The following is a 23,370-nucleotide window of genomic DNA, read 5'->3' on the forward strand; positions in this document are numbered from 1 at the left end:
GGATCAGATTTTTCTTTTGGTTGAACTGAAAATGAATTGAAATAACTCAAATAAAAAGGACCATAAACACATCTTTTAAATATATAAAATATTTATTTGTTTAAAAAATGCTTACATCAGTTAAAAAAAGAAATGCTACATAGTTTTACTGGGCGGAAACGAGAAAAAAAAAAGTAAGGCAGCTTGCATATAAAAAGTGAAAGAGGTTGGGAGAGCACCTGGGGTCATTAAATACACCATGATCGCCTGTCATAAAGCTTCTATTGCATAATTACAAGTAGATATGGTCTGCCGTACAGAAAACATTGGTTGTATGCATAATTCACAACATGCTAAAAATACAAACCTCTCTAAAGTAACTTAATGCCTAAACTAAAAGGAAGATCAGATTCTTCATAGTAACTAAAGACTGAATTGTGCACAAATATGTCAAATAGCTTTTTGGCAGCGGTACTTAATCACCAAATATTGATGTGCAAAATGTAATAATGTGTTAAGTTTGCAGTTTTCCTTTGGAAATCTTGAAACAAGTGCAATAGATGGACATTATGTGCAACAGAAAAAGGAAGAAAAACATCTGATGACTGCCAAAACACAGCACAGAAAAAATGTGGAAGTGCACGCTAAACCTGAAACCAAAACAGTGCTAAGAAAAAAGCTCAACCAATACAAAACCAAATCTGACTTAAGGCAGGATGAATTTACTGTAGACGTAAGGATTGTTCAGGTTTGATTATAGGAAGCCCTTTTGAAGAAGACTGAATGCTTAAATGCTGGAAGATAAAGAAAACGACAACCGTATGGCTTATGAGCACAAAGGAAGTATGCAAAATGTGATGTACATCTTAGCTTTGTCGGTTTTGACGAGTCCTGCTTCAAAAAGTGTGGAGCAGCAATATGTTTCTGCACGGTCCTTCAGCTTCTGAATGTTTTTCCTGGTTTTGTCTGCTTGGTGGATGGAACGGGCGACAAAAGAAAACCTAAGTTCCTCACTGTCATAGCCAGGCTTTGTCCATGCTGGAGTAACAGTGGTCTGCACCCGTGTGTGTAATGCTCAGTTCATCAGAGTCGCATTCAAACACGATGCTTTCCACGTCGACCTCTACGTCCTCTGTGAAGAAGCAAACTACATGGATTAGAGACCACACCGGCAAATGCCCGACGAACAGGTTTTATGTGGACGTCGATGGGGTTTGTCGTCCGCCTACCTGTGTCCGAGTCCGACCTCTCTGAGGACATGGTGGAGCCGTGGCTGTTGTTCCTCATCCTCTCCGTGCCTCTCTCCAGCTGCTCCAGCCGAATCCGGAGCTCCCTCTGCTCCCAGAGGAGACGGCCCTTTAGCTGCTCTGCACGCTCGTCCTGCTCCTGCAGCTTCTAAGAGAGAGCAACAAAACGGAGCTTCAAGAAATGCTTTGAACCAAATCAAAGCTCTAAATACTACAGGACGTGGAGGTGCACCTTGATGTGAAGCTGGGCTTGTCTCAGCAGGCTGAGGGTGGTGTTCCTCGACGAGTCGGACGACAAGGGGACTTGCTTTTTCAGCTGCTCCAAGCAGTGTCTCAGCTGAGCGCGTCTGCATCCACACAAAGTATCTTCAGCAACCATGCAGGAAGTCAAAAAGTGTGCTTTTATTTTATTTTTTGAGAAAAAGGTTTACCTGTTCTTCTCCAGTTCGTTGTGAACAGACCTGTTACTGCAAAAAAAAATAAAAAAAATAAACATCAGTATGTGCCGATAAATTCAATTAAATTTATAAAAGAAGCAGCAACAGAAAAAGTTTTATTTTTATTTTGGTGGTGTTGAACACCATTTTCAATGTAAGGCTGGCCACGCCCTCTTATCGCTTATATCTTATGTAAATAGACAAACCTATTGCCACCGACTGATATTTTCTTGCTCTTCTGCTTGCCCGTCTTGTCGGAGTGAGGAGAGCTGATAGGAAGGACCAAAGCATATCCATGTTCAGCCTCTGCGGAGGACAAAAACAGCCCGCTTAGACTGAAACACAACAGCAAGCGCACTAACTTCTCATTTTTTCAGCTTCTGATCGTTTTGATGGAAAACTGCTTTAAAAGTTGCCAAACAACATCCTTTCCATCCAAATCCCTCCGCATCCGTCACCAGCCGATTTCGGTTGTTTTGGCGCCATCGTTAACGACTCAGCCATCAAATCAGTGTTTTCAATTTTAATTTAAAATATATACATTTTACACTTCGTCCACAATTATAGTAGCTTATTTTAACGCACCGTCCCCGGTCTAAACTTTCAGTCGTCGTAACGTCCGCTCAGCACCGCCCGGACTCGATTTCAAACTGGCCCAGATTGGCGCCTTCCAGTACAATGATGCGATCGATATATAGGTCACTGAGTCAAACTGTAAAAGAGCCCCTACCCTGCATAACCCCCGACTAGTAACACTGTCAACAACACATCAGATAATTGCCAATTGTGTTCTACTGCAGATATATTACGCGGATATAATTATAATGGCTTTCTATGCCTCTTGTTTTTGTTACAAGCTCTGCTGACGCTCGACAAATAAAAAGGCTAACCTCGCTCTCTCCTCTCCAAAAACTCCGCAGCCCGAAGAAGAACTTGGATGTTGCAAATGTGTCCTTCCATTTTCTGCTTTAGATATATTTAAATAGGGTTGGCGATCGCAGATAAATAAACCTACTGTGTCACAAGCATCAACACAGACTGCAGGAGGGAGCGGGCTGTGTCTGTACTACGTCTGCTTTGCCCAGAGCTTCAATGCCTCTGCTGCCTTCACGAACTTCCAGCAAGATCGGAAATTTCCGAACGTTTTGACAAAATCCTTCGCTACATGACTTTTATGAGTGGAATAAAAATATATAAATTATAGAACAATTTTAAATATAAGGAGCGTTTAAATTATTTGAAGAAAGAAATGTTCGCATCTAAAGCATTGTATATTAATATTACATTTCTTCCAAATTAATTTGTTTGTACACAGATATCCTTAAAATAGTATTTATTGCGCCTGAAATCAAAAATACAGTTTATAAGACAAAAAGTGTCAGTAAAAACTATGGATCTGCATTTCTATTGTTACGGGTAGTTTGCCCTGTCTGAATACCAATATTTCCAAAGGCATATGAACGTCACAGCAGACACGTCACAGTCAAGCCCTCTACTCCTCCCCTCCTCTAGAGACGTTCGCGAGACCCTTTTGTGTCATTTTTGTTCATAACATCTATTTTATCGTACTTTTCCCGCACATGAAAATATATCACAGCGTTATGTGTTATGCACGCCTGTGCATTTTCATTACGTGTGACATTTTTCCTCAATAATTTTTTTTAGGTTTTGTATTGTGGCTTTATTAACTCTCATTATTACAAATGAATTATTCTGATATAGTTGGGGTCCAACTTGCTTGCCTACTGACTTTAAATAGCCATTCTCATTTAACATTTTTACTTTACTATATAGATGTGTTTATTTGTTTAGAATTTGGTCTCCACCATTTAATATTATTGAATATAAAATAGGCTTTTGCTAGGAACCTAAAAACGACTCCATAAAAAACTACCTAGCTTAAAGTAATATGAAGAAAGGGGCGGATAGTTGCCCTTTCCTAATATGGCGGCGACTGGCTTCACTGTATGAATGCGACGTCAACGTTCTTTCCCATTGAGAGGAGAAGCATCCTTGCCAGTAGTAGCTTTAACCTTTGAACTCCCGAGTGTGCCAGTCGTCCGCCATATTGACTGTTGTCTTGACTGGAGGAGACAGAGCGTTTTGAGGTCCGAGAAGAACCGAAAGTGTGCTCCTAAAATAATCAAAACTGGTGCAAACTTGGCCAAAGCATATTGTAACCACCACCGTCATGGCGAGGAAGAAAAGTAAGCAGCAGGGGGTCGCCCAGAAGGAGCTGGCGCCAGGGACGCAGAACGCAGCGAAGAGCTCAGTCTCTCCCGGCGATGCAGCTGGCGGTGGCGGTGGGGATGCTGGGCTGGATAGATTGGCCAACACCAGGGCGAATCAGGTAGCTAAATGCAAGCCAATGGTTTTCTTTTCACATAGATTAGAAGAGGCACCAACCCACATACTAGCACATTTTTACCCCATCCAAGTATCCTCCGTCCATTCAGCTTTTATTCTGTTTAATTACACGCTAAGGTGAAAACAAATGCTTAGGACTTGAACGTTATTTCAGACTTGTACTTCTTGCCTTCGATCATGGAGAGCTTTACGAGGTTGGCTATACGACTGGACAAACCACAGTAAGCTAAATTAACATAATTTGCGTGATCAGCGCTGCACTCCATCTCTTATACTGGGACAGGTGACATTGTGCCCGGGACAGGTCGTTCCATTTCCAGCCTTTACAGCTCTTTATCCGCCCAGCTAACGTTAGCCTACAAGGCTAGCCAGTGTCGCTGATTGTTAGCGTGCTGCAAACGTGCTTGCTGCACGAGCCCTCTTCAAGCATATGCTAGCCGAGCTGTTGTCTAGACACTTTAAAATGATAATAATAATGATAATGAAGTTTTAAAATTTCCCCATCGAAATGCCACACATATATATGCTATAGTATTCTCTTTTACTACAGAACCACATAGTATTTTGAGTTACAAATGTGGACATGCTATTATTTTATCTGTCAGTCACAGTACACCTGGAAGCTACAAACATGCATCAGGAGATAGATGCTCCTGTCCTCTCAGCAGCTACGCCGCCTCACATGTGATCCATTCACTGTTTTGGTTTTACAGTATATTGTAATCTAAAGCCACAACTGACTGCTGCCATCATTTCTGACTTTCTGTACTTTGTTTTGAACACAAACGCTCCCATTTTGAATGAGATCTTGAAAAGCAGCTTTTCTTTTCCACTTTTGCATTGATCATTTTAGACTGGATCACATCCAGAATTTACCTTGTTGTCATTTATTCGTAGCATAATGCCAAAGACTCATTACTAGTTTCTTTTATCGACGCATTCAAAGATTGTCTGCTAGACCAAAATATGCATAACTTTGTGGAATTATTTCAGAGGAAAAACAGGTATAAAGGAGTTTTCTCTTAGCTTCTTCAAGATGTTAATCTTTTGAGAATGCATTATTATTTATTTGTACTCATTTAGGGGAAAAATACACACAAACTATGAATCACAGCCTTTAATTATTAATGATTTGTTTAAACAACGATTCAATTCCTATCGTAATTTCTGGTCGCTGATACGATTCGTAGTTGATATTGGTTCATTTTTGAGGGATTCAATTCACTGACCTAAAATCGATCCAGGACATCTTTAGCCAAAACTCAACCAGTGTGACTCAGAGATAAATACCTGCTACTGAACAGAGCAGGTGTTTCTTGCAAGATAATCAAGTGCAAATGAAATATGTTTTTCTAACAAACAAGTAAACAAGAATGTTCTGTTTGCTGTTTCTGACTACGTCCTGGTTTAGCCTAATCAATGATATTTCCCCTGAAGTCCCCCAGCTTTACCTGTAGGTGATTGTTTGTTTGTTAAATAAATGTCATATTGAGATTGTAGTCCTGCATATTAAATTGTAAATTTATCATTATTGCAGTACTAGCCTTTTATGTTAGACACCCGCCGCCCAGGTAGACATGAGTCGTTTGGAGTTTAATTTAAGTTATGTTGACTTTTATTTTTTTTTAAACTGTTGCAGTGGAGTGGAAATGCTGTATTAGTTGCTTTTTTTTTTGGTTTTGCTATTTGTCGTGTATTGCAAGTTATTTCGTCATTGCAGTATTGATCACACATTGCAAGTTTTCCTTATATCGTGCGGCCTTAATCAATATTTACATTTCATGGCATGCCTGCAAGTTGTTCTTAGATGTTGACTGAATTTTAAAAAGGTTTTTGCTTCACCACTTTGAGTATTCAAAAGATGTAAATGGCTGGTGACTTATAGAAAAGTATTAACTCTTGTTAATAAAATACATTTTTAAAGCAGTTTTTATACAGTTATGAGGTGCTGTTACAGTGTTTGCTACCTGCTTGGCATTGGTATTTGCAATAAAGAGCTTTTGACACTTTGTGGAGGGGATGGCCACATCCATCCAGTTGTTGTCATAGTAACGAGATGCAACTAGCAGTGGGATAAGAAACATGTATGGTTCTTTGGAAGACTATGATAAATTAAGGAGAAGTTCTTCATCTCCTCTCGCTGTCTTTAGAAAGTTTCTAAGTCTTTGCACCACAAGCACCCAGTTGATGTTATTTCAGCTCGCTGTTGAAAAGCAAAGTCTTAAATCCCATACGCATGTCTAATTGCATTTTCTTCCACGCTTTCTGTCTTCACAAAGCCTATGCACACCTGCTGTCTCCTGTGCCATCGAGAGTTTAAAGACTGGGGTGCAGGCTCGGTCAACGGACTTCCCGGGGTCCATGGGACGAAGCTGGCCGACGCAGTGCCTGCGCTCTCCCAAGCGCTTTTGCGAGAGGTACCGGGACGCAAGCTGGCGGACGCAGTGCCCTCCCTGTCCCAGTCCCTGCTGGGAGAGGTGCCTCTTTGGATCTGTCAGAGCTGCTGTAAGAGTGTGGAAGAAGAGGAGAAGCGGAGCACGCAGGAGCAACAACAGGTAAAAAAAGAAAGAAATAAAAAAATAGACACTTATTCAGCTTGTCCCTTACATATTTTGTTTGTCACACAAATGCAACACGTCATGTTAACCTATTGACTGACGATAAACATGTCAGTGTCACACCTGAAATGCGACTTTTCTGAATGCTTTACATGGACCACGTCACATCAGACTCAGCTTTTCTCTGACGGTCAGCAGTGACTGATGAGACGGATGCACCGCAGTGTTCTGACTTGTTTTATACTGTTTAGAAAACGGTCTCTTCTCATTACTGTGAGATAGAGAAAATATAAAAAATGATTTGAGTTGAAGCATTCATTCTCTATATATCAGTGTTTCCTCCTATAACTTTTTGTTTGTTTGTTTTTAGCTTGAAGTAGTTTTTAGAACCAAACTGAAGAGAGCTGAGAAAAAAACTTTTGACCACACCAAAGCTCATCAATATTAGACATCTGTTTCAGGGATCTGTCAAATCTGGTAAATCTGCAAAAGTGGTGGCAGTTGGAAAAGTCTTTTGTAATAAAATCAACTAAAGTATCTTCCTGCTCATTAAATAAATAGAGATCTTTTGAGTATAGAATTGATTTAAAAAAACACAGTTGGTAGTTTAGGGAGGTAACTGGTGGACTTCCCATTTGTTTGACCAAATTACAGCGCAAATGTCAGACCTCTATGAAATGTATTGTCAGCATAATGTGTCTTAAGTGCATCATTTAATGCTCTTTCAGGACCACAAGAATTGCCGTTGTTACGGTTACACTCCCTTGCTTTTGCTGTTGTCTCAATGAAGCTGTAAAAATCTTCAGGAAATAATGAAGGAATATCTTCACTTTAACCGCTTGATGATTAATATCAGTCAAGTCAGTAAAATGTTTAACTTATACTCTAGCTATTGAGCTTAATTCAAATAGATTAGCATCATTTCTTAGAGGATTTCTCTCATGTGACTCAGGGACTGCCTCTTCTTCCAAACTGGAACTCTGTAAACGTCTCATTGAGTATTCATTTTTTATTGACTTTTCTTTTTCTACTTCCAGGTACCTTTGTCGCATTCTTCCTCTTGTAAATCCCAAAGTTGTGGGAACGGTTACCCAGAGCAGAGTTCTGTGGACTGGGACCCCAGCTCCTTCCTGTCAGCCCACAAACTGTCAGGTCTCTGGAACTCAGCCCACGCCAACGGAGGGGAGCACTGCAATCACAACACTTCACACTCACCGCAAGGTCAGCCACCACGGCGTCAGAGAGAACGCTGGGGGAAACCTTTCTGAAATCAACACACAATCATGTCCAGGGTTTGCTTGTGAAGGATTTTTCTATAAATTAACTTAGCATCTTTGGTAATTAAGGACTTATTCATGACGAGTGTTTAGCAGGTGAGGAGCAAAAAAAAAAGATCTACCTTGTTACTGGCATCACTGCTTCTGATATGGATTAGAAAGTCAGGACTTTTACAATCCAAATGTCTATATTTTACATCAATGTATCCATTGTTAGGTTGAACTTTTTGCTGTTAAGATATACTAGAGATACGATACAATGTAACAAAAGCTCACAAACTGATGAGAGAGCAGGATCTCATCAGGTTGTGTGTATCTTACAGACGTGCTGACAGGACAGATCACATAACTAATCAATTAGTTATCGTCCATTAACACTCTTTTAACATTACTTAGAGGAGATGAGGAGATAGATGCACATTTCAGCGAGTGTGTTTGTTTTTCAAGAAGCCAAATATCTCCAGCTGGTGTGTTTGTTGGTACCAAAGTGAGAACAGGGGTTAGAGATAACTGGAGTTGGCTCGCTCACAGCAACCAGATCTCATGGTGTCTGTGGATCAACCCTGATGGGACGGATTCTGTAGTTTTACATCGCTTACTTTTGTAGTTCCGTAAATGTTAAACCGCAGTGGCTCACTATTGATTCATTTTTTTTCCTGTTCTGCTGTTGCTTCATTTGTTCCAAAGGAATGATCGTGGTGTTTTTTTTTTAACGAATCTGCTTATAGATTTTGAGGGAATCGAATTTTTGTTGCCTAAAAAGGCGACGTGACACATCAGTTTGTCTTGTTTTTCTGTATGTTATGTGTTAGATGTGGTCAAACTCAAGGAAAATACAGTGAAAAAGTAAAAGTAATCAATTATAGCATAAAATAAAGCAAATACGCTGGTTATGGTACATTTGCAGTTATGCTTAAATGACCTATTTTTGAAAATGATGCATTTGGTGGAGAAATTTGACAGAGTGATTACTTTAGATAATAACTGGTGGTAGCTGACATGATATTTTTCTTGACAATTTAATGTATAGACTGCTTTCGTATAAAAACACTAGAAATAGCTTTGGGCAAAAAAGAAACAAAAATGATAGGATGTTCTTCTGGCTGCTTTGTAATTGCGAGTTTTCTGGAAGTACTGCTGCGACTTCATTTCAAGCCCCTCCGTTCTCACAGGTGTAACGGCAGCATCAGGCTGTCACGACAAAAGAGGCCTTCATGAAGCACCTGGAAAATCTGCAAAAACCTCAGCGCCCAAAGTTTGTCCCTACAGCCACCCATCCTCCCAGAACTCCAGTGGACCTTCTGCTGGGAACTCCCTGTCTACCTCAGCAGACCTTTGTAAAACCCCTCCCAAGCACTTCAAGACCATGTGTCGTCGACCGACTCCACCAGGTATTGCCTTATGTTGCTGTGTAACGGTAAACAGTTTGGATTTGTCAGACACTTTTTATGTGTTTGTTGATAACATGCGTTCCGCTGCATCCTGTCCAGGGACACTAAATCCTCCTGACTACCAAAGGAGAAAAAAAATGCGTCCAGTCAATATATCAAAAACTACAACTCCCAGAGCCACATTTGATATCACGGAAAATGTCCTCAGGAGATACTAAATGTGTTTAGTCAGTAGTGTGCAGTGGTTGGGAGACCTTTAGGTTTAGAAATTTGCAATGCTGGTAGTCAGGAGGATACAGTCAAAGCAAACTTTTTTTCTTTTACCAACACTCTTCCTCAGACCCACAAAAACAATATTTGCCCATCTGTTAAAACAAGTTTTAATAGATGACAGGATTAAAAATAGTCTTTTATTTTTAGAATAATCTTGTTTGAAGTGTATATTAGTGGATATTTTAGTACCTGTAGTTGAGGAGGAATCCAGGAGAGTCACATCTTTGAGCAAAAACAGTCTAAGATGTCAACTTTGCTCGAACCACAGTTTTTAGACAAATTAATTTTTGAATGAAAAACGTGCATTTTATGATCATACATTTAAAGGTCATTAGAAGAAGTTTTTTCTATTTTTTTTTTAAATCTAACTAGGAAATTGAGCTCATCCTGGAAACCATAGCTCACATGTAAACTTGTAATTATAACATTAGTGCTTTAGCTGGAAGCCGTTTCTGGTTTTGTTGCCTTACAGCCTGGTATTTAATAGATATCTGCTGTTGTTGCAGAACAAAGAAAGGGAGAAAAAAAACTGAACATTCACTAGTTTTTCCAGACAGTTTTTTTTCTTGCTCCCACTTCTGTTGTGTTAGCTTTACATGTGCTTCAATCAGAACCAACCTGAGCTTTAAAACTTAAGACCCACTGGCATCTCCTACACAGCTGTAGGAATTCATCTCTTCTTTACTTTAAACTTCATAACTAATCCAGTTATATAACTTCATATTATATACCTAATATTCTGATAACTGTAGTCTGTTTATCATCTGACAAAACATCACCCGATCCCCCTTAATAAGGATGTTCTTCTCGTTTATGTGTCCAGGTGAAGCCTTTCATCCCAATGACCACCACCAACACACGGACTTGTCTGCACCTCCAAACAGCCCCACCGGTCTTTCTTCCCAGCATTCCTCACTCCTGCCGCTAAAGTCAAACTCTGGACTGCATGGCCATGTAACCTCTTCGTGCAGTGGCGGCGGCATGGCGGCCCACGCTCCCTTCTCCCCGCTCGTACCCAACCTCCACAGCCCCACCGCCAAGCTCAGCTCTCCAAGCCCCGACAGCCCGACATCTGTGCACAAGCCCAGCCCGTGCAAAAACTCCCACATTCCCTCGGTGAACACGCAACACGGCAAGCTGGGCACATCTCTCATGGGCTGTAACCACTCCTGTAATGGACACAGCCAGGGAACCGGGCCTCCTTCCAATGTTGGTCATCTGACAGCTGGGGCCTGCAGGTTCGTTCGGATCTTAAGCTTCTTTCATGGAAAGTTCCACTTTTTTAAAGCTCTTTGAGGAGAATGATGGCTTGTATTCCTTGTTTTTAGGGATCAAGTATGTAAGGGACACAAAGTGACGAATGGGACGCTGTGCCACCCTTCGTCTGAGCTGGATGAAGGCGAGGATGAAGACAGCAGCTCTGAGAGAAGCTCCTGCGCCTCATCTTCCACCAATCAGAAGGATGGAAAGTACTGTGACTGCTGCTATTGCGAGTTTTTTGGACACAATGCGGTATGCTTTTCAGTTGTTTTTTTTATTTGATGTAGTGATGGTAAAAAATGTCAGACATACATTGACGGAATTGTGAATGTAGCCTCCAGCTGCACCGACAAGTCGAAACTACGCTGAGATCCGAGAGAAGCTCCGCTCGCGTCTAACCCGCCGCAAAGAGGAGCTTCCGCAGCGTCAAGACTCGGACCTGACGGCAGCTGGCATCATTGACAACAGGGACGTGGATGAGCTGCTGGACTTCATTAACAGTTCTGAGCCCAAACCCGTCAACAGCGCCAAAGCTGCCAAAAGGGCTCGACACAAGCAGAAAAAGAAGGTGAGGTGACTCCACAAAATATACGTCTGAATGTTTGCCATTCTTTTTTTGATAATAATACATTTCATTTTTATAGCGCTTTAAATGGCACACAAAGACGCTTTACAACATGTAAGCAAAAAACAGTTAATAAGAACAAGAGTTAATACAATAAAAATAAAAAACATAAAAAGACAGATTATTTTAATTCTTTTAGAGTTTTAATATAAGTTTTAATATGGCTGCAGGTACAGATTGTACCCACAAAGATGTTAAGATTAGCCGCAAGAAAGAACAATATCGATGAATTTTGATTAATACCCTCACGGTAAAACCAGATTTTTCTCTGTCTTCTCCTTCATAAATATATTTGAGGAACTTTATGATAGAACAGGAAATACATAGACTCTAAATATTTGATAACCAGTTCATTTAAACACTGTTGTGTTCACAGACCAAAAGCCTTACTTGTACACTCATTGTTGTGGCAATTGTGTTGCAGGAAAAAGCTCAGCAGTGCAGCACGGGTACTGCAGACGGTGAACCCCACTGCGGTCCGCCCGAGCTCGCCGATGAGCCCGTGTCTGACGCCCCAGAGGCCAGCCGCCTCCTCGACTGGCCCCAGCTGGAACTTGAACGGGTCAACAGTTTTCTCACGAGTCGACTGGAGGAGATTAAGAACACCATCAAAGACTCGATAAGAGCCTCGTTCAGCATGTACGACCTCAATCTGGACGTCAACGACTTCCCAAAGAAAGCGGCCACACTGGAGGGAAACCATTTACTTTCTCACCTCAACGGTTCGTCTGACTTGCAGCAGATTGACCTGGACCTCTCTCCGCTCTCCCTGGGAACGTTTAAGAGTCATCTGGACCTGGTTAACGGGTGGGAGGACACAAACATTGCCTCATCCTCTAGTGCCACAACCACTTCATCGGGAGTCGGTGCCGCTTCGAAAGACGACCAACGGTTGCAGACTTCCACTGGTCTTTCAAAACTTGTAAGGGTTCGCTCTCCAGACGGATGCTCGTTGTCTGGATCTGACAGTTTACCACAGGTGCCCGACCAAGCAGTGGCTAAATCAAAGGAGGACACCCCAGATCCAAAAAACACAGCTGTCAGAAACTGCGGTGGGAAGTCGAAGAAGAACAAAAAGCACCAACAGAGACAGGAGCCATCTGCGGCGGAGCTAAACTCTTACAAACCAAACAAAGCTCCCTGTGGAAACGAAGTACAACCAACCAACGAGATGAAAGAAACCGCACTGAACGGCTCCAAGTCTGGGAGCAAACACCTTCATCCGCCCGCAGAAAACCCCAAAAACGGACCTAAAAAAGCTGAGGACAGCAGACCCCCCAAGCATGTGACAAATGGTGGTCCTTTGAGTCTTCAGAAGATGAAAGGTGATGCAGAAACTCGAGGTCGGCCGGAGCAGGAACCTGTGAGCAAATCTCATCCCGCTTTTCCAGCAAACGGGACTCCACCGCAGCAAGCCAAGGGGAAAAATAAGAAAAACAAAAACAAGGGAGAGAAATCCAGGAACGTTATTGGTACAAGACTCCTTCCTAATGTGTTTTTATTCCCATTTTATTTTGAAATGTGAATCTAATTTCAATCTTCTTCATTCCGTAGATGATGTTTTTCTCCCAAAAGATGTTGATCCCACCGAAATGGATGAAACTGATAGAGAAGTGGAGTACTTTAAAAGGTAAGCTCAGCTCGACATCAGTTTATTAGAATAATGTTTCAGCCAGATAGGTTGCATTTAATAAAACACAAAAAACTCTTTTCCTTTTCTTGCTCTATGTAGGTTTTGCCTCGATTCTGCTAAGCAGACCCGCCAGAAGGTAGCAGTGAACTGGTCAAACTTCAGCCTGAAAAAGGTTCCCAGCAGCGCAGCGCAATAGCTTGAACGAGTGCCAGAAAAAAACTCTTTCAGTGCAGCCCCGTTTGGTCTGAGGCCTTCCCAGTTTTTGTTCTCCTCCTTACAAAAGCCAAGGGACCCTGGTTTGACATTCTACTCTCCATTCAGCGACTGACATGACTTATGGCTCACGAGCCGGACAGCGTTCTCAAGGCCAACTATACCTTTTGCTATTACTGCAATGTTCACTGTTCAATGAGACTTGCAACAATCTGTTGAATCAACTGCATCCGTGTGCTTACATATGTAGTATGTAAACAATTACCATACATGAAATAAATGGTTTTTATCACAACTCTGAGACATTTTAACATTGTTAAACGGCTGGTTTTCAACCAGTTCAGTTTGGTGCTCTTCATGTTTTATGTTCTGCATTTCTACACTAAGCCTCTACAGCACACTATAGTCTTAATTTTGGAGATGCCGTCAAAGGCAAACTGCAGCTTATTTGGCCTTCATAATAAAATACTTCAATTGGGGAGCAGCACTGATCACAATTGCCTTTGTTTTATTGTAAAAGTGGCTTTTGTGCCTTGGTTAACCCCTACAGATTTTAAATCCTTTTTCTCCTCGAAATGAAATAGCAAACACTTGACAAACCTGCTATTTTGTCTTATGATAAATTTAAAAAAAAGCATGCCTTTCAACAAGTAACATACCAGCAACATGTTTGTACATAAATGGAATTTCTACATTGGGTCCATGGGTGCAAAAAAGAAAAAGAAATTGTGCTAGAAGATTCCTGCACATGCATCCCTTTGCATGATATGGATCGTTGAAAATGGCTTTCAAACTCAAAAAATGACAAGGTTCCTCTGTGTCTCTCCTGTGGGTGTTTAATGAGTTATTTTTAAGCTGTAATTTCATTTGATACACACTTTTGCATCTGTGGAGGAAAACACACTACCCTAATTATTTCATTTCACCTCTCAAACTGCTTTTTCAGAATCTCAATTCATTGAAACCCATGTCTATTGGCCACTTGTTCTTATTGACTTAATTTAAACATTTGTGGATAATGAAATCACATTTCTAGGCTTGTTTTAAGCCTTTTGCCATGGGTTTCTCAGACTTTTGCTTGTGTGTTTCCGGTCATACCTATGTACTTACAGCTGTCTGAAGCTCCCAGGCTTGGTTATTTGATTATTTTTCATAAAAACTGTCACATAAGAAACCTTTGATTTCTTAACTAAGTGTTATGACATAACTAGGATGAACAACTTTCTTTGGTTTAAGTCTGTGCTGAGATTGTGTTTTTAATATACGATTTTTTTCCAGGTTATATAAACTAGAGCTCGTAATGTTTCGGATGTAGATTTATACTAAAAAGAAAAGCCAAGTGTATGTTGGCTTTTTTTCCCTTCTTTTTTTTTTAATTCACTTTTTATACTGTCAAAATCTTTCGTTCGGAAAGATTAAAACAATACAGCTTTTGGCAAAAATTAAAGTGTGGTCGTTATTTTTCAGTTTTTCTTTGGTTTGAAATTTACTTCCATAGACGCTCCTTTAAATATGCGAATACGTCAAGTTTGACCCTTCTGAGACACCGTTCGGCGTCGGCGTTCATGGTGGCTGAACGGTCGCATTAAAAAGATTCTCGAACTTGATTCAAAATTATTTTATATTCAGTGATTTGTTTATCGTAATAAAACATATTTGGAAAGCAGATACAATGGACACAGAAAATCTTCCAAAAAAGGTAGGTTTATTTTTAAAAACATCCATAAAGTAAGCACTTAAGCTGGCTTAAGGCTAGCATGCTAGCGCGAGCTAGTCAACTAAAGTAAACGAACCTTTATTTTGCCTTCAATAGTTCAAAATGGTTCCGGAAGATAGTGGAGAGCCAGAATAATACATACATATTTCATTTGTTTAAATTCTGAAACAGTTATTTGGATGATAATTTATTGCTAGTAGTAGTAACAGTGCACATACATACTAAAGACAAGTTACGTAGACGATATTGTAGTTTTCTTATTCAAAAACCTCACCATGAGATTTTCATTTGCTATTAAACTTCTTGTTTTGGTAGTTACAAAAATCCCCGAAACCGATACATAAGTCTTGCAATGTGCATTTACCTTTAAAATCGACGGTAGTTTGTATTTTATTCTGACATTTGTATCTAATTTAAACACATTTTAAACTTGAGAGGCTAGAAAACCCGTACTAACCCAACCTATCTGTTCAAAATCTTTTATTAATTTATTTATTTTATTTTTGTTGCCATTGGAATAATATACTTTTCCGTGTAATGTCTAATATTGGGTAAAATGTGACTATTAAGGCTATGTATTACATGTAGTATTTAAATCTAACTTTATTTATAAAGCACTCGACATACATCATTATAAAAGTGTTTACTTTAAGAGGCTTTGAAAGCTTAAAAAAAGTTTAAAAATTGCACGTTTAACTTCTTGTAAGGGTCAGTTTTAATTATATCTTCATGGTACACATTTGTCTTATATTTCTGTAATTATAGGTTATCGTTACTTTTACTATTTAGGGTTTATCTTCCTTTTCCACTTAAATCCCCTCATCTCCAAATCCAGGACTCAAATTTGATCATTTATATTCTTTCTTAACCCTCTAATATGTAATATATGCTTCACAGCTTTTATCTGAATTCATTTATGGCTCAAGCTCCTGTAATTCATTTTTATAAATTGCAATATCTAACATAAATGATAAAAAAAAATGTCTTTACTGGCTATATTTAGTGCTTTCTACCATTTTTAAAAACAAATATTGTATATTATCAGTTACTTTTACGCTTATGAAGCACAGTACAAACTAGGCACAATCTTAAGAGAGAGAAATATGTAGGGTAGTTTTCCTGCTCATCTTCTCCATACAAACTTCTAAATTTGACCTGATCCTTCTTTTGGATCATACCTTTTTCCAACATGAATGTTTAGATGTTTTCCTTATTCCTGTGGTTGTATCGCAAACATTTTTAGATGTATTTTTTTAAGTACAAATCCCACTTTATCAGATCAAAACAAACATGCTTCTTTTTTGACAGCGATCCCATGGAGAGGAGGAAAATTCTGGTTCAGAAGGATCAGAGGATGATGATTATGTTCCGTACGTTCCGGTCAAAATCAGAAAACAACAAATGGTAATTATTATTAATGTTTCTTTTCTTGCCTTCTTGAAACTCTAAATGATCAATTTAATAGCCTTATTAGAGCTATGTCTCAGATTACACATAATTGTCTATGTGCAACACCCTATTGTTTTAAAGTATTTCAAACCCATCCTGAGAGTGCCATGCTTGTATATCTTCTTGAAGAACATGAAGTTCAAAGCATATTGTCTTAGCTGCAGAAAATGTTGCGTCTGCGGGGAAAAGCGGTGGACGAGGAGCAGAAGGACAGCGGGGAGGAGCAGAGAGATGAGGATGAGGGTCTCGGTCCACGCTCCAACGTTAGTCTGCTTGACCAGCATCAGCATTTAAAGGAAAAAGCTGAAGGTGTGTGGTTAAAACTCAGCCTTTGCATCATAATTTTAAATGTTAATTCATCTCGAACACGGCTTAATCTACGCTTCCACAGCTCGTAAGGAGTCGGCCAAAGAGAAGCAGCTGAAGGAGGAGGAGAAGATTCTTGAAAGCGTTGCTGAGGGCCGAGGTGTGCTGATGCTGTTTTGTTTCATTTGAATCAGATTAACTTGTATAAATGTAAACATGCTAAACTGATTTGTTCTTTTCATCCAAAAGCTTTGATGTCTGTCAAGGAAATGGCTAAAGGTATCATATACGATGATCCTATAAAAACAAGGTGAGCTCCTAACCACAGACTTACTGAATAAAAACAGTTTTCTCCTGGATAATTCTGAATATTCTTTGCAGTTGGAAGGCACCGCGTTACATCCTGAATATGCCTGAAACCAGACACGAACGTGTCAGGAAAAAATTCCACATCCTGGTTGATGGAGATGGCATCCCTGCTCCAATCAAAAGTTTCAGAGAGATGAAGTTCCCACCAGGTGTCGTACGATTCTCACTCGTAAAAATCAAACTCAATTAATAAAGTTTCCTCTGGGTTTAAATAGGACTCAATTGTTTATTTTTTTTGCAGCAATTCTAAAAGGCTTAAAAAAGAAGGGAATTGTACACCCAACACCCATTCAAATTCAAGGAATCCCCACAGTGTAAGTACTGTACCCTGAATGGAAACTGTGATCAACTCTTACACACATGTAAACCCTTTCATGAGCTGATAGTTTGTGTTTGTTTGTTTGTGTGTGTGTAGTCTGTCAGGTCGAGACATGATTGGAATTGCCTTCACTGGATCCGGAAAGACTCTGGTGTTCACGCTGCCGATCATCATGTTTGCTCTGGAGCAAGAAAAGAGGCTGCCTTTCTTTAAAAGAGAGGGACCATACGGACTCATCATCTGTCCTTCAGTAAGGCTTTACTTGTAAAAATGATGACAAAATATGAATTTAAATCTATATTTTAAACTTAATGCATATTTTTGTGTCTTGTTTCAACTCTCAAAGTTCAAACCCTAGTGGAAAAAAATAAGTCCAGTTTTAATAAGGCAGCAGCACCTTTCCCTCTTTGCTCAATAATCCATGTTAAAAGCAGTTCTTTTAATTAGTCGCTTGCTTTCTTTAGATCTCCATCAGGAAATTGTTTCTTCTTCTCAATATCATACTGATGCATGCGCCTACAGTGCCCTCTAGCTGTTGTTGGTGGGAAACAATCACTAAAGGGCAACTGGTTGTTAATGGAAAAATAATAAATATATAAGCGTATTTATGTGTAAAAAAATCACAAATAAGTCCCTCCTGAGCAAAAGCCGTACCCCTGGCCAATCTATGAAAAAAATGCTACTTAGACTCCGGAAAATCTGATACAGGAGATATAGGGAAAAAAGTTATTGTTTTTATGTCCAAAGTTTTTTAGAAACGGCTAATATCTCTGCATGTTTTAAGGTTAGTTGGTAATAGTCGTTGTGCTTTTACTTTGATATTTCTGGATATATATGTTTTACACCTGAACTGATTTTCAAGTTAAAACGGGCATTCAGGATGAGTTATTGATCCTGATGTAGAAATGATGCAACAAGTTACATTGAAAACCAAAACCAAAAAGCATTGCTTGAGGAGATGAAGACATTTGTTGCATCAGAATTGATTTTTATTTTCATTTTATTTTAGTTTTTTCAAAAAATGTTGCAACTCTTTTTCTTTCACACCACATTAAGTTACACAAGACAATCCTTGTAGCCAGAGACTTTAGAATAGAAAATGAGATTTTTTCGTTTTTTTTTTTTTTTTAGATGAAAAGAACTGCGATCTACTCCATCTCTTTAAGATCTAAATATTTATTGCAATTGTTTTCTCCAGCGAGAGTTGGCAAGGCAGACTCACAGCATCATCGAGTATTACTGCAAGCTGCTGGAGGAGGAAGGAGCCCCCCAGCTCCGCACTGCCCTTTGCATCGGGGGAATGTCTGTCAAGGAGCAGATGGAGGTTGTTAAACAGTGAGTGAGGCGGACGATTTCTCTTCAGGGGAAAAAAAATCTGCTGTCAGAGAAACCTGTAATAAATGTAATTAGTAAGGATTTTTCTATCTGAGTTGCAGCACTAGGTTATCCATATCATGTCAAAAAAATGTAAATATAAAAATATCTAGTCAACAGCGTTAGTGGATATAGTTTTAGAATCAAATGTAGAAGTTTGTGGTTACAAACATGTTTCTCTGATGTTCAGTGGCGTTCACATGATGGTTGCCACCCCGGGAAGACTGATGGATCTGTTGCAGAAGAAGATGGTCAGTCTGGACATTTGTCGTTACCTGGCTCTGGATGAAGCTGACAGGATGATTGACATGGGCTTTGAGGAAGACATCAGGACCATCTTTTCCTATTTCAAGGTGAAGATTTCACTTGCATCGCTGTTGTTTCAGGCTATGATTATTTTCACAGTCATCCTGACTCTGTCAAGAAGATTAAAAGTCTTCTCATGTTTTACACCTCAATGTATTGACCCGTTATTTTTTTACCTTACAATTCTCATAAGGTTTGTTCTTTGAAGAACTGCTTTAAGTGCATGAACATGTCCATCAAATTATGTCTTTATCCAATTTTTAGCGGTTATTCTTAGTATGCTGTGGCAAAATGACATTTTAAAATCAAAATTCTTGTTCTTTCTCTTCCTCCAGGGACAGAGGCAAACCCTTCTATTTAGTGCCACTATGCCCAAAAAGATCCAGAACTTTGCCAAGAGCGCTCTGGTCAAACCGGTCACCATTAATGTGGGGAGAGCCGGAGCAGCCAGCTTGGACGTCATTCAAGTATGTTCATGTTTGATTGAAATTCTTCTTATTTATGTCAAAACTTTATGACTTAAATATGTGAATGCTTGCAGGAAGTGGAGTATGTCAAAGAAGAAGCCAAGATGGTTTACCTTCTGGAGTGTCTCCAGAAAACTCCGCCTCCTGTGAGTACATCCTTATATGATCAAATACGGATGTCCCATTTAATGCTATGAATCAGGCAAAAAGAATTTAGCAGACGCTACTCACTAAAAGTAGTTTGCAACCCATATATTTTTTTAGAAATTAATGAACAATTCCAACAGAAAAAATAGTTTTTGTTGTAGCCTTTTATTCACGCAGGTTATAAATGAAGACACCGGATCAATAGTCGACCACAAACGATCCTGCTGGAGTCAAGTATCTTAAGAAAAATTGGAAGGTTTCAAACAAACCACATTCACCTTTTAAACAAAGCAGTCGCGCCACTGATCTATTTTGTGTCTGGGACGTGTGAGCTTTGACAGCACCGTCTTGATAATCGTGACTGGTGTGCCGCCTGAGTGAATGCGACTGCTGATTATTCCGCTGCAAGCAGTTGCTTTGATAAGTGGTAGAAAGCAGGAACAGGACAGCCGACAAGGACATGGATGAGAGGGGGAGAAATCAAAGGGATCTGATGCTTTTTAAGTCATCAAAAATCAATGGAATGTTTGAAAAACAGGAAGTTTGAATGATTTGGAAAAGCCAGTTTGATTGTTGGGGAAGCATTAAAGTTTCCGTTTGTTATGACAGGTTCTCATCTTTGCTGAGAAGAAGGCGGACGTGGATGCCATCCACGAGTATCTGCTGCTGAAAGGAGTGGAGGCAGTGGCCATACACGGAGGAAAAGGTCTGCACAAGTGATTGTTACGCACCAACAGGCAAAAGCAGCAAACAGAAACCGTGCAGGAAATGATTTTGTGTTTTTAAGGGAAAGTTTAACACATTGTTATTTTACATTGAGTAACTGCAGATCTGATTAGCTGATTAGGTTTTTATGAAGTCCCACTCTGATCATCGTTTTTGCTGTTTGTAGCCAAAATAAAAGGAAAACAGTGACTTTTTCTAGGACGTGGTTTCTGCAGAGTGGCAGGAGTTCATTTGAAAATTTGTCTCTGACTTGTGGTCAGCTTACAGTCCCTCACACCCCCAGCTATTGGAGCTATCTAGCCGTACAGTTTTGAGCCAGATCCCAGCTTGTGCAGCGAAAACTAAGATGTACATGGATCTTGTTGTCTTCTAGTGCAGTGGTCCTCAAACTTTTGAATGCCGTGGACCGGTATGACATCATTCAAAGTTTTCACGGACCGGTCTTTATGTTGGCAGAGACATGACGAGGCAAACTCTAAGCTTTTATTTTGATAGGCATGTCATTGTACATCGTACAGATGTCATCATCCTCCCCCCTTTTCACACTCATGGTGCAAAAAAGAAGTACTGTCTATTAAATGTAGCTTTCTTTTTTTGGAAGTGGAAAGCTACTCATCTGTTTTCTGGCTGGGCGTTTTCCCATCGGCGAAGAATCTTTCCAAAGACGTTTGTTTTTTCCTGGGTTTTATTTTAGCGGTATCCTATCACGTGACCGAGAAGAGCGCCTTGGCCGGCGTCAAGAGTGACATAGACAGAGAATCAGGCAATTTTTCAAAATGAAACATTCAGATTCCGTAATAAATGAAACGGAAGTACTGTAATGCAAGTTATTTATTCTTTCTGTGCGGCCCGGTACCCAATGACCCACGGAGCGGTACTAGTGTTCTAGTGGATTCATCAGAATAGAGCTGAGCAGGTAGCCTGTGTCAAAAACAAATAAGTTTTTTTTCCTAACATCTATTTTAGTCTGCTTCTGATTCACAACAATTTGAAAAAGAAGTACTTAGACATACAACTTTAAGCTTAATTTTCTTAACTTAAGAAACTTAATTTCATTTTAGACTAGGTTGAGAAACAATAGTCTCTTAAATGCCTTCTGTTTTGTTTGCTCTTTCCTATCATCTCCACTAGATGTCGTCCTGCTACGTAATTGTTTAGTTGTACAGAAATACCAGTCTCTTTTTTTTTTTTTTATTTGACATGTGTTGGTTTTGTTTGTTTGTTTTTGTTTTTTAGACCAAGAAGAAAGAACTAAAGCCATAGAAGCATTTAAAGAAGGGAAGAAAGATGTCTTGGTTGCTACAGATGTCGCCTCCAAAGGTCTGGATTTCCCAGCTATTCAACATGTCGTGAACTATGACATGCCTGAAGAGATAGAAAACTATGGTAAGAGCTGATCTTCCATCATCTCTAAGACCTTTAAGCTGATTCCATTTTGTACACATGTTTAACTTTATTCTTTTTCCTGTCCAGTCCACAGGATTGGAAGAACCGGGCGATCGGGAAAGACCGGTATTGCCACGACCTTCATCAATAAAGCCTGCGGTAAGAGACGTCGCTCAAGGATAAGGCCTCAGTATGTTTTTAAAAGCTTCCTCTGCTTCCACTGTGGGGTTAAGAGCAGAGTTCTAACAACAAAAGTGACGTAAATTGTGTTCCAATTATAAGAATAGGTTTGTAAAAAATGAGTTCATGATTCCTTTTTAGAGAAGATAACTACACATGTAGGCGAATTTTTTTTTAACTCCAATGAAAAATTTGTTTTTAATGTTTTTAGCATGTTCTTATTTCTCATGATGGACATGTATGAAGAAAATTAAGATTAAAATAGCATTTCTGAGTGTTTCTCTGTTCAAATCGTGAATCAGGAGCAGACAGCTGAATAACTGGTTTAATTATTCACCATTTGAATTGCACCAGTCATGTTAGGTTGGGGGTTTGAGGGGCCGTAAGCAAGCAGGAGAGAGTGTAAACAAATGGTTGATGGGAAGTTGGAACGGGCTTATTACACGCCAGCAGTCCCGCCCACAATACAGAAACAAATTTCCAATGAACTACTGCTGCTCCGCAGAAATTCTGTCCTAGAGAATGACCGTTTTCTTGATTTTGGCTAAAAATGGCAGGATCTTTATAAAAAGACCACCGGAAGTGTTTTAAAAATAGATGAAAAGAGAATTGAAGTGGGACTTAAAAATAGTTTCCTGCTATGGAACTATCCCGGATGAATAAGAGCTCTCAAGAAACTAGCAGACAGACTATGTGTCTTCCTCTTCCTGTCTCCTGTTAGACGAGTCAGTGCTGATGGACCTGAAAGCTCTGCTAATTGAAGCCAAGCAGAAGGTTCCTCCAGTCCTCCAGGTTCTCCAGACGGGAGATGAAACCATGCTGGACATTGGAGGTAAGACACTCATGGTCAACACATTATTTAATAAATATGCCTCTTATTGCCTTCTCCTAATCCATTGGTTTTGGCCTCTGCTGTCTTCACAGGGGAGAGAGGCTGCACATTTTGCGGTGGCCTCGGCCATCGGATCACAGACTGTCCAAAGCTGGAGGCCATGCAGACCAAGCAGGTCACCAACATCGGACGGAAAGACTACCTGGCTCATAGCTCAATGGATTTTTAATGGCTCTTTTTTTAAGAACATGTCCTATCAGTGTCCAGCAGATGTGAGAAACTTTTGTTAGAACTGTACAGTAGGTGTTGTGTCACTAAAAGAAGGAAGTGTATTTAATTACCACCTAATATCATGTAAGGTGAAAATGTTTGTTTCTATTTTTTTTCTTAAAATGGACTTTTATTTTGTAAATGCCTTTTTTTACAAGAACAAAAACCTTTTGAGCTTTTAAGTTGTAAATAAAACTTCTATTCTTGTTGAGCTTCTGTGACGTCTGGAAAATTGAAAAGTGTGGCATCACTCTGCTCAGGA

At 39.7% G+C, this 23,370-nt stretch overlaps 3 protein-coding genes across 3 annotated transcripts; 2 read left to right on the plus strand and 1 right to left on the minus strand.

The window, feature by feature from the left end:
- Window positions 1–82: 82 nt before the first annotated feature.
- mxd3 (MAX dimerization protein 3) lies at window positions 83–2,747 on the minus strand. Its single transcript, XM_004073375.4, has 6 exons — window positions 2,554–2,747; window positions 1,870–1,969; window positions 1,658–1,693; window positions 1,459–1,573; window positions 1,209–1,374; window positions 83–1,111 (listed from the first exon to the last, which is right to left on the minus strand). Exons 1-6 carry the CDS (start codon window positions 2,621–2,623, stop codon window positions 996–998), a joined length of 603 nt encoding a protein of 200 aa, XP_004073423.1. The 5' UTR covers window positions 2,624–2,747; the 3' UTR covers window positions 83–995.
- Window positions 2,748–3,684: 937 nt separating this feature from the next.
- Window positions 3,685–13,972, plus strand: fam193b (family with sequence similarity 193 member B). The gene is made up of 10 exons (XM_011480323.3): window positions 3,685–4,013; window positions 6,310–6,585; window positions 7,626–7,809; window positions 9,038–9,256; window positions 10,353–10,767; window positions 10,858–11,041; window positions 11,124–11,357; window positions 11,839–12,886; window positions 12,969–13,044; window positions 13,147–13,972. The coding sequence occupies exons 1-10, from the start codon at window positions 3,855–3,857 to the stop codon at window positions 13,241–13,243; spliced, it is 2,892 nt and encodes a 963-aa protein (XP_011478625.1). The 5' UTR covers window positions 3,685–3,854; the 3' UTR covers window positions 13,244–13,972.
- Window positions 13,973–14,795: 823 nt separating this feature from the next.
- ddx41 (DEAD-box helicase 41) lies at window positions 14,796–23,319 on the plus strand. The gene is made up of 17 exons (XM_004073376.4): window positions 14,796–14,959; window positions 16,286–16,381; window positions 16,585–16,735; window positions 16,818–16,892; window positions 16,982–17,042; window positions 17,114–17,250; window positions 17,343–17,415; window positions 17,517–17,670; window positions 18,619–18,755; window positions 18,985–19,147; window positions 19,436–19,567; window positions 19,642–19,713; window positions 20,324–20,420; window positions 21,677–21,826; window positions 21,914–21,985; window positions 22,728–22,838; window positions 22,931–23,319. The coding sequence occupies exons 1-17, from the start codon at window positions 14,933–14,935 to the stop codon at window positions 23,065–23,067; spliced, it is 1,845 nt and encodes a 614-aa protein (XP_004073424.1). The 5' UTR covers window positions 14,796–14,932; the 3' UTR covers window positions 23,068–23,319.
- Window positions 23,320–23,370: the final 51 nt, after the last annotated feature.

Source organism: Oryzias latipes, chromosome 10, assembly GCF_002234675.1.
Source record: "Oryzias latipes chromosome 10, ASM223467v1".
In the NCBI taxonomy this organism is placed as follows: domain Eukaryota; kingdom Metazoa; phylum Chordata; class Actinopteri; order Beloniformes; family Adrianichthyidae; genus Oryzias; species Oryzias latipes.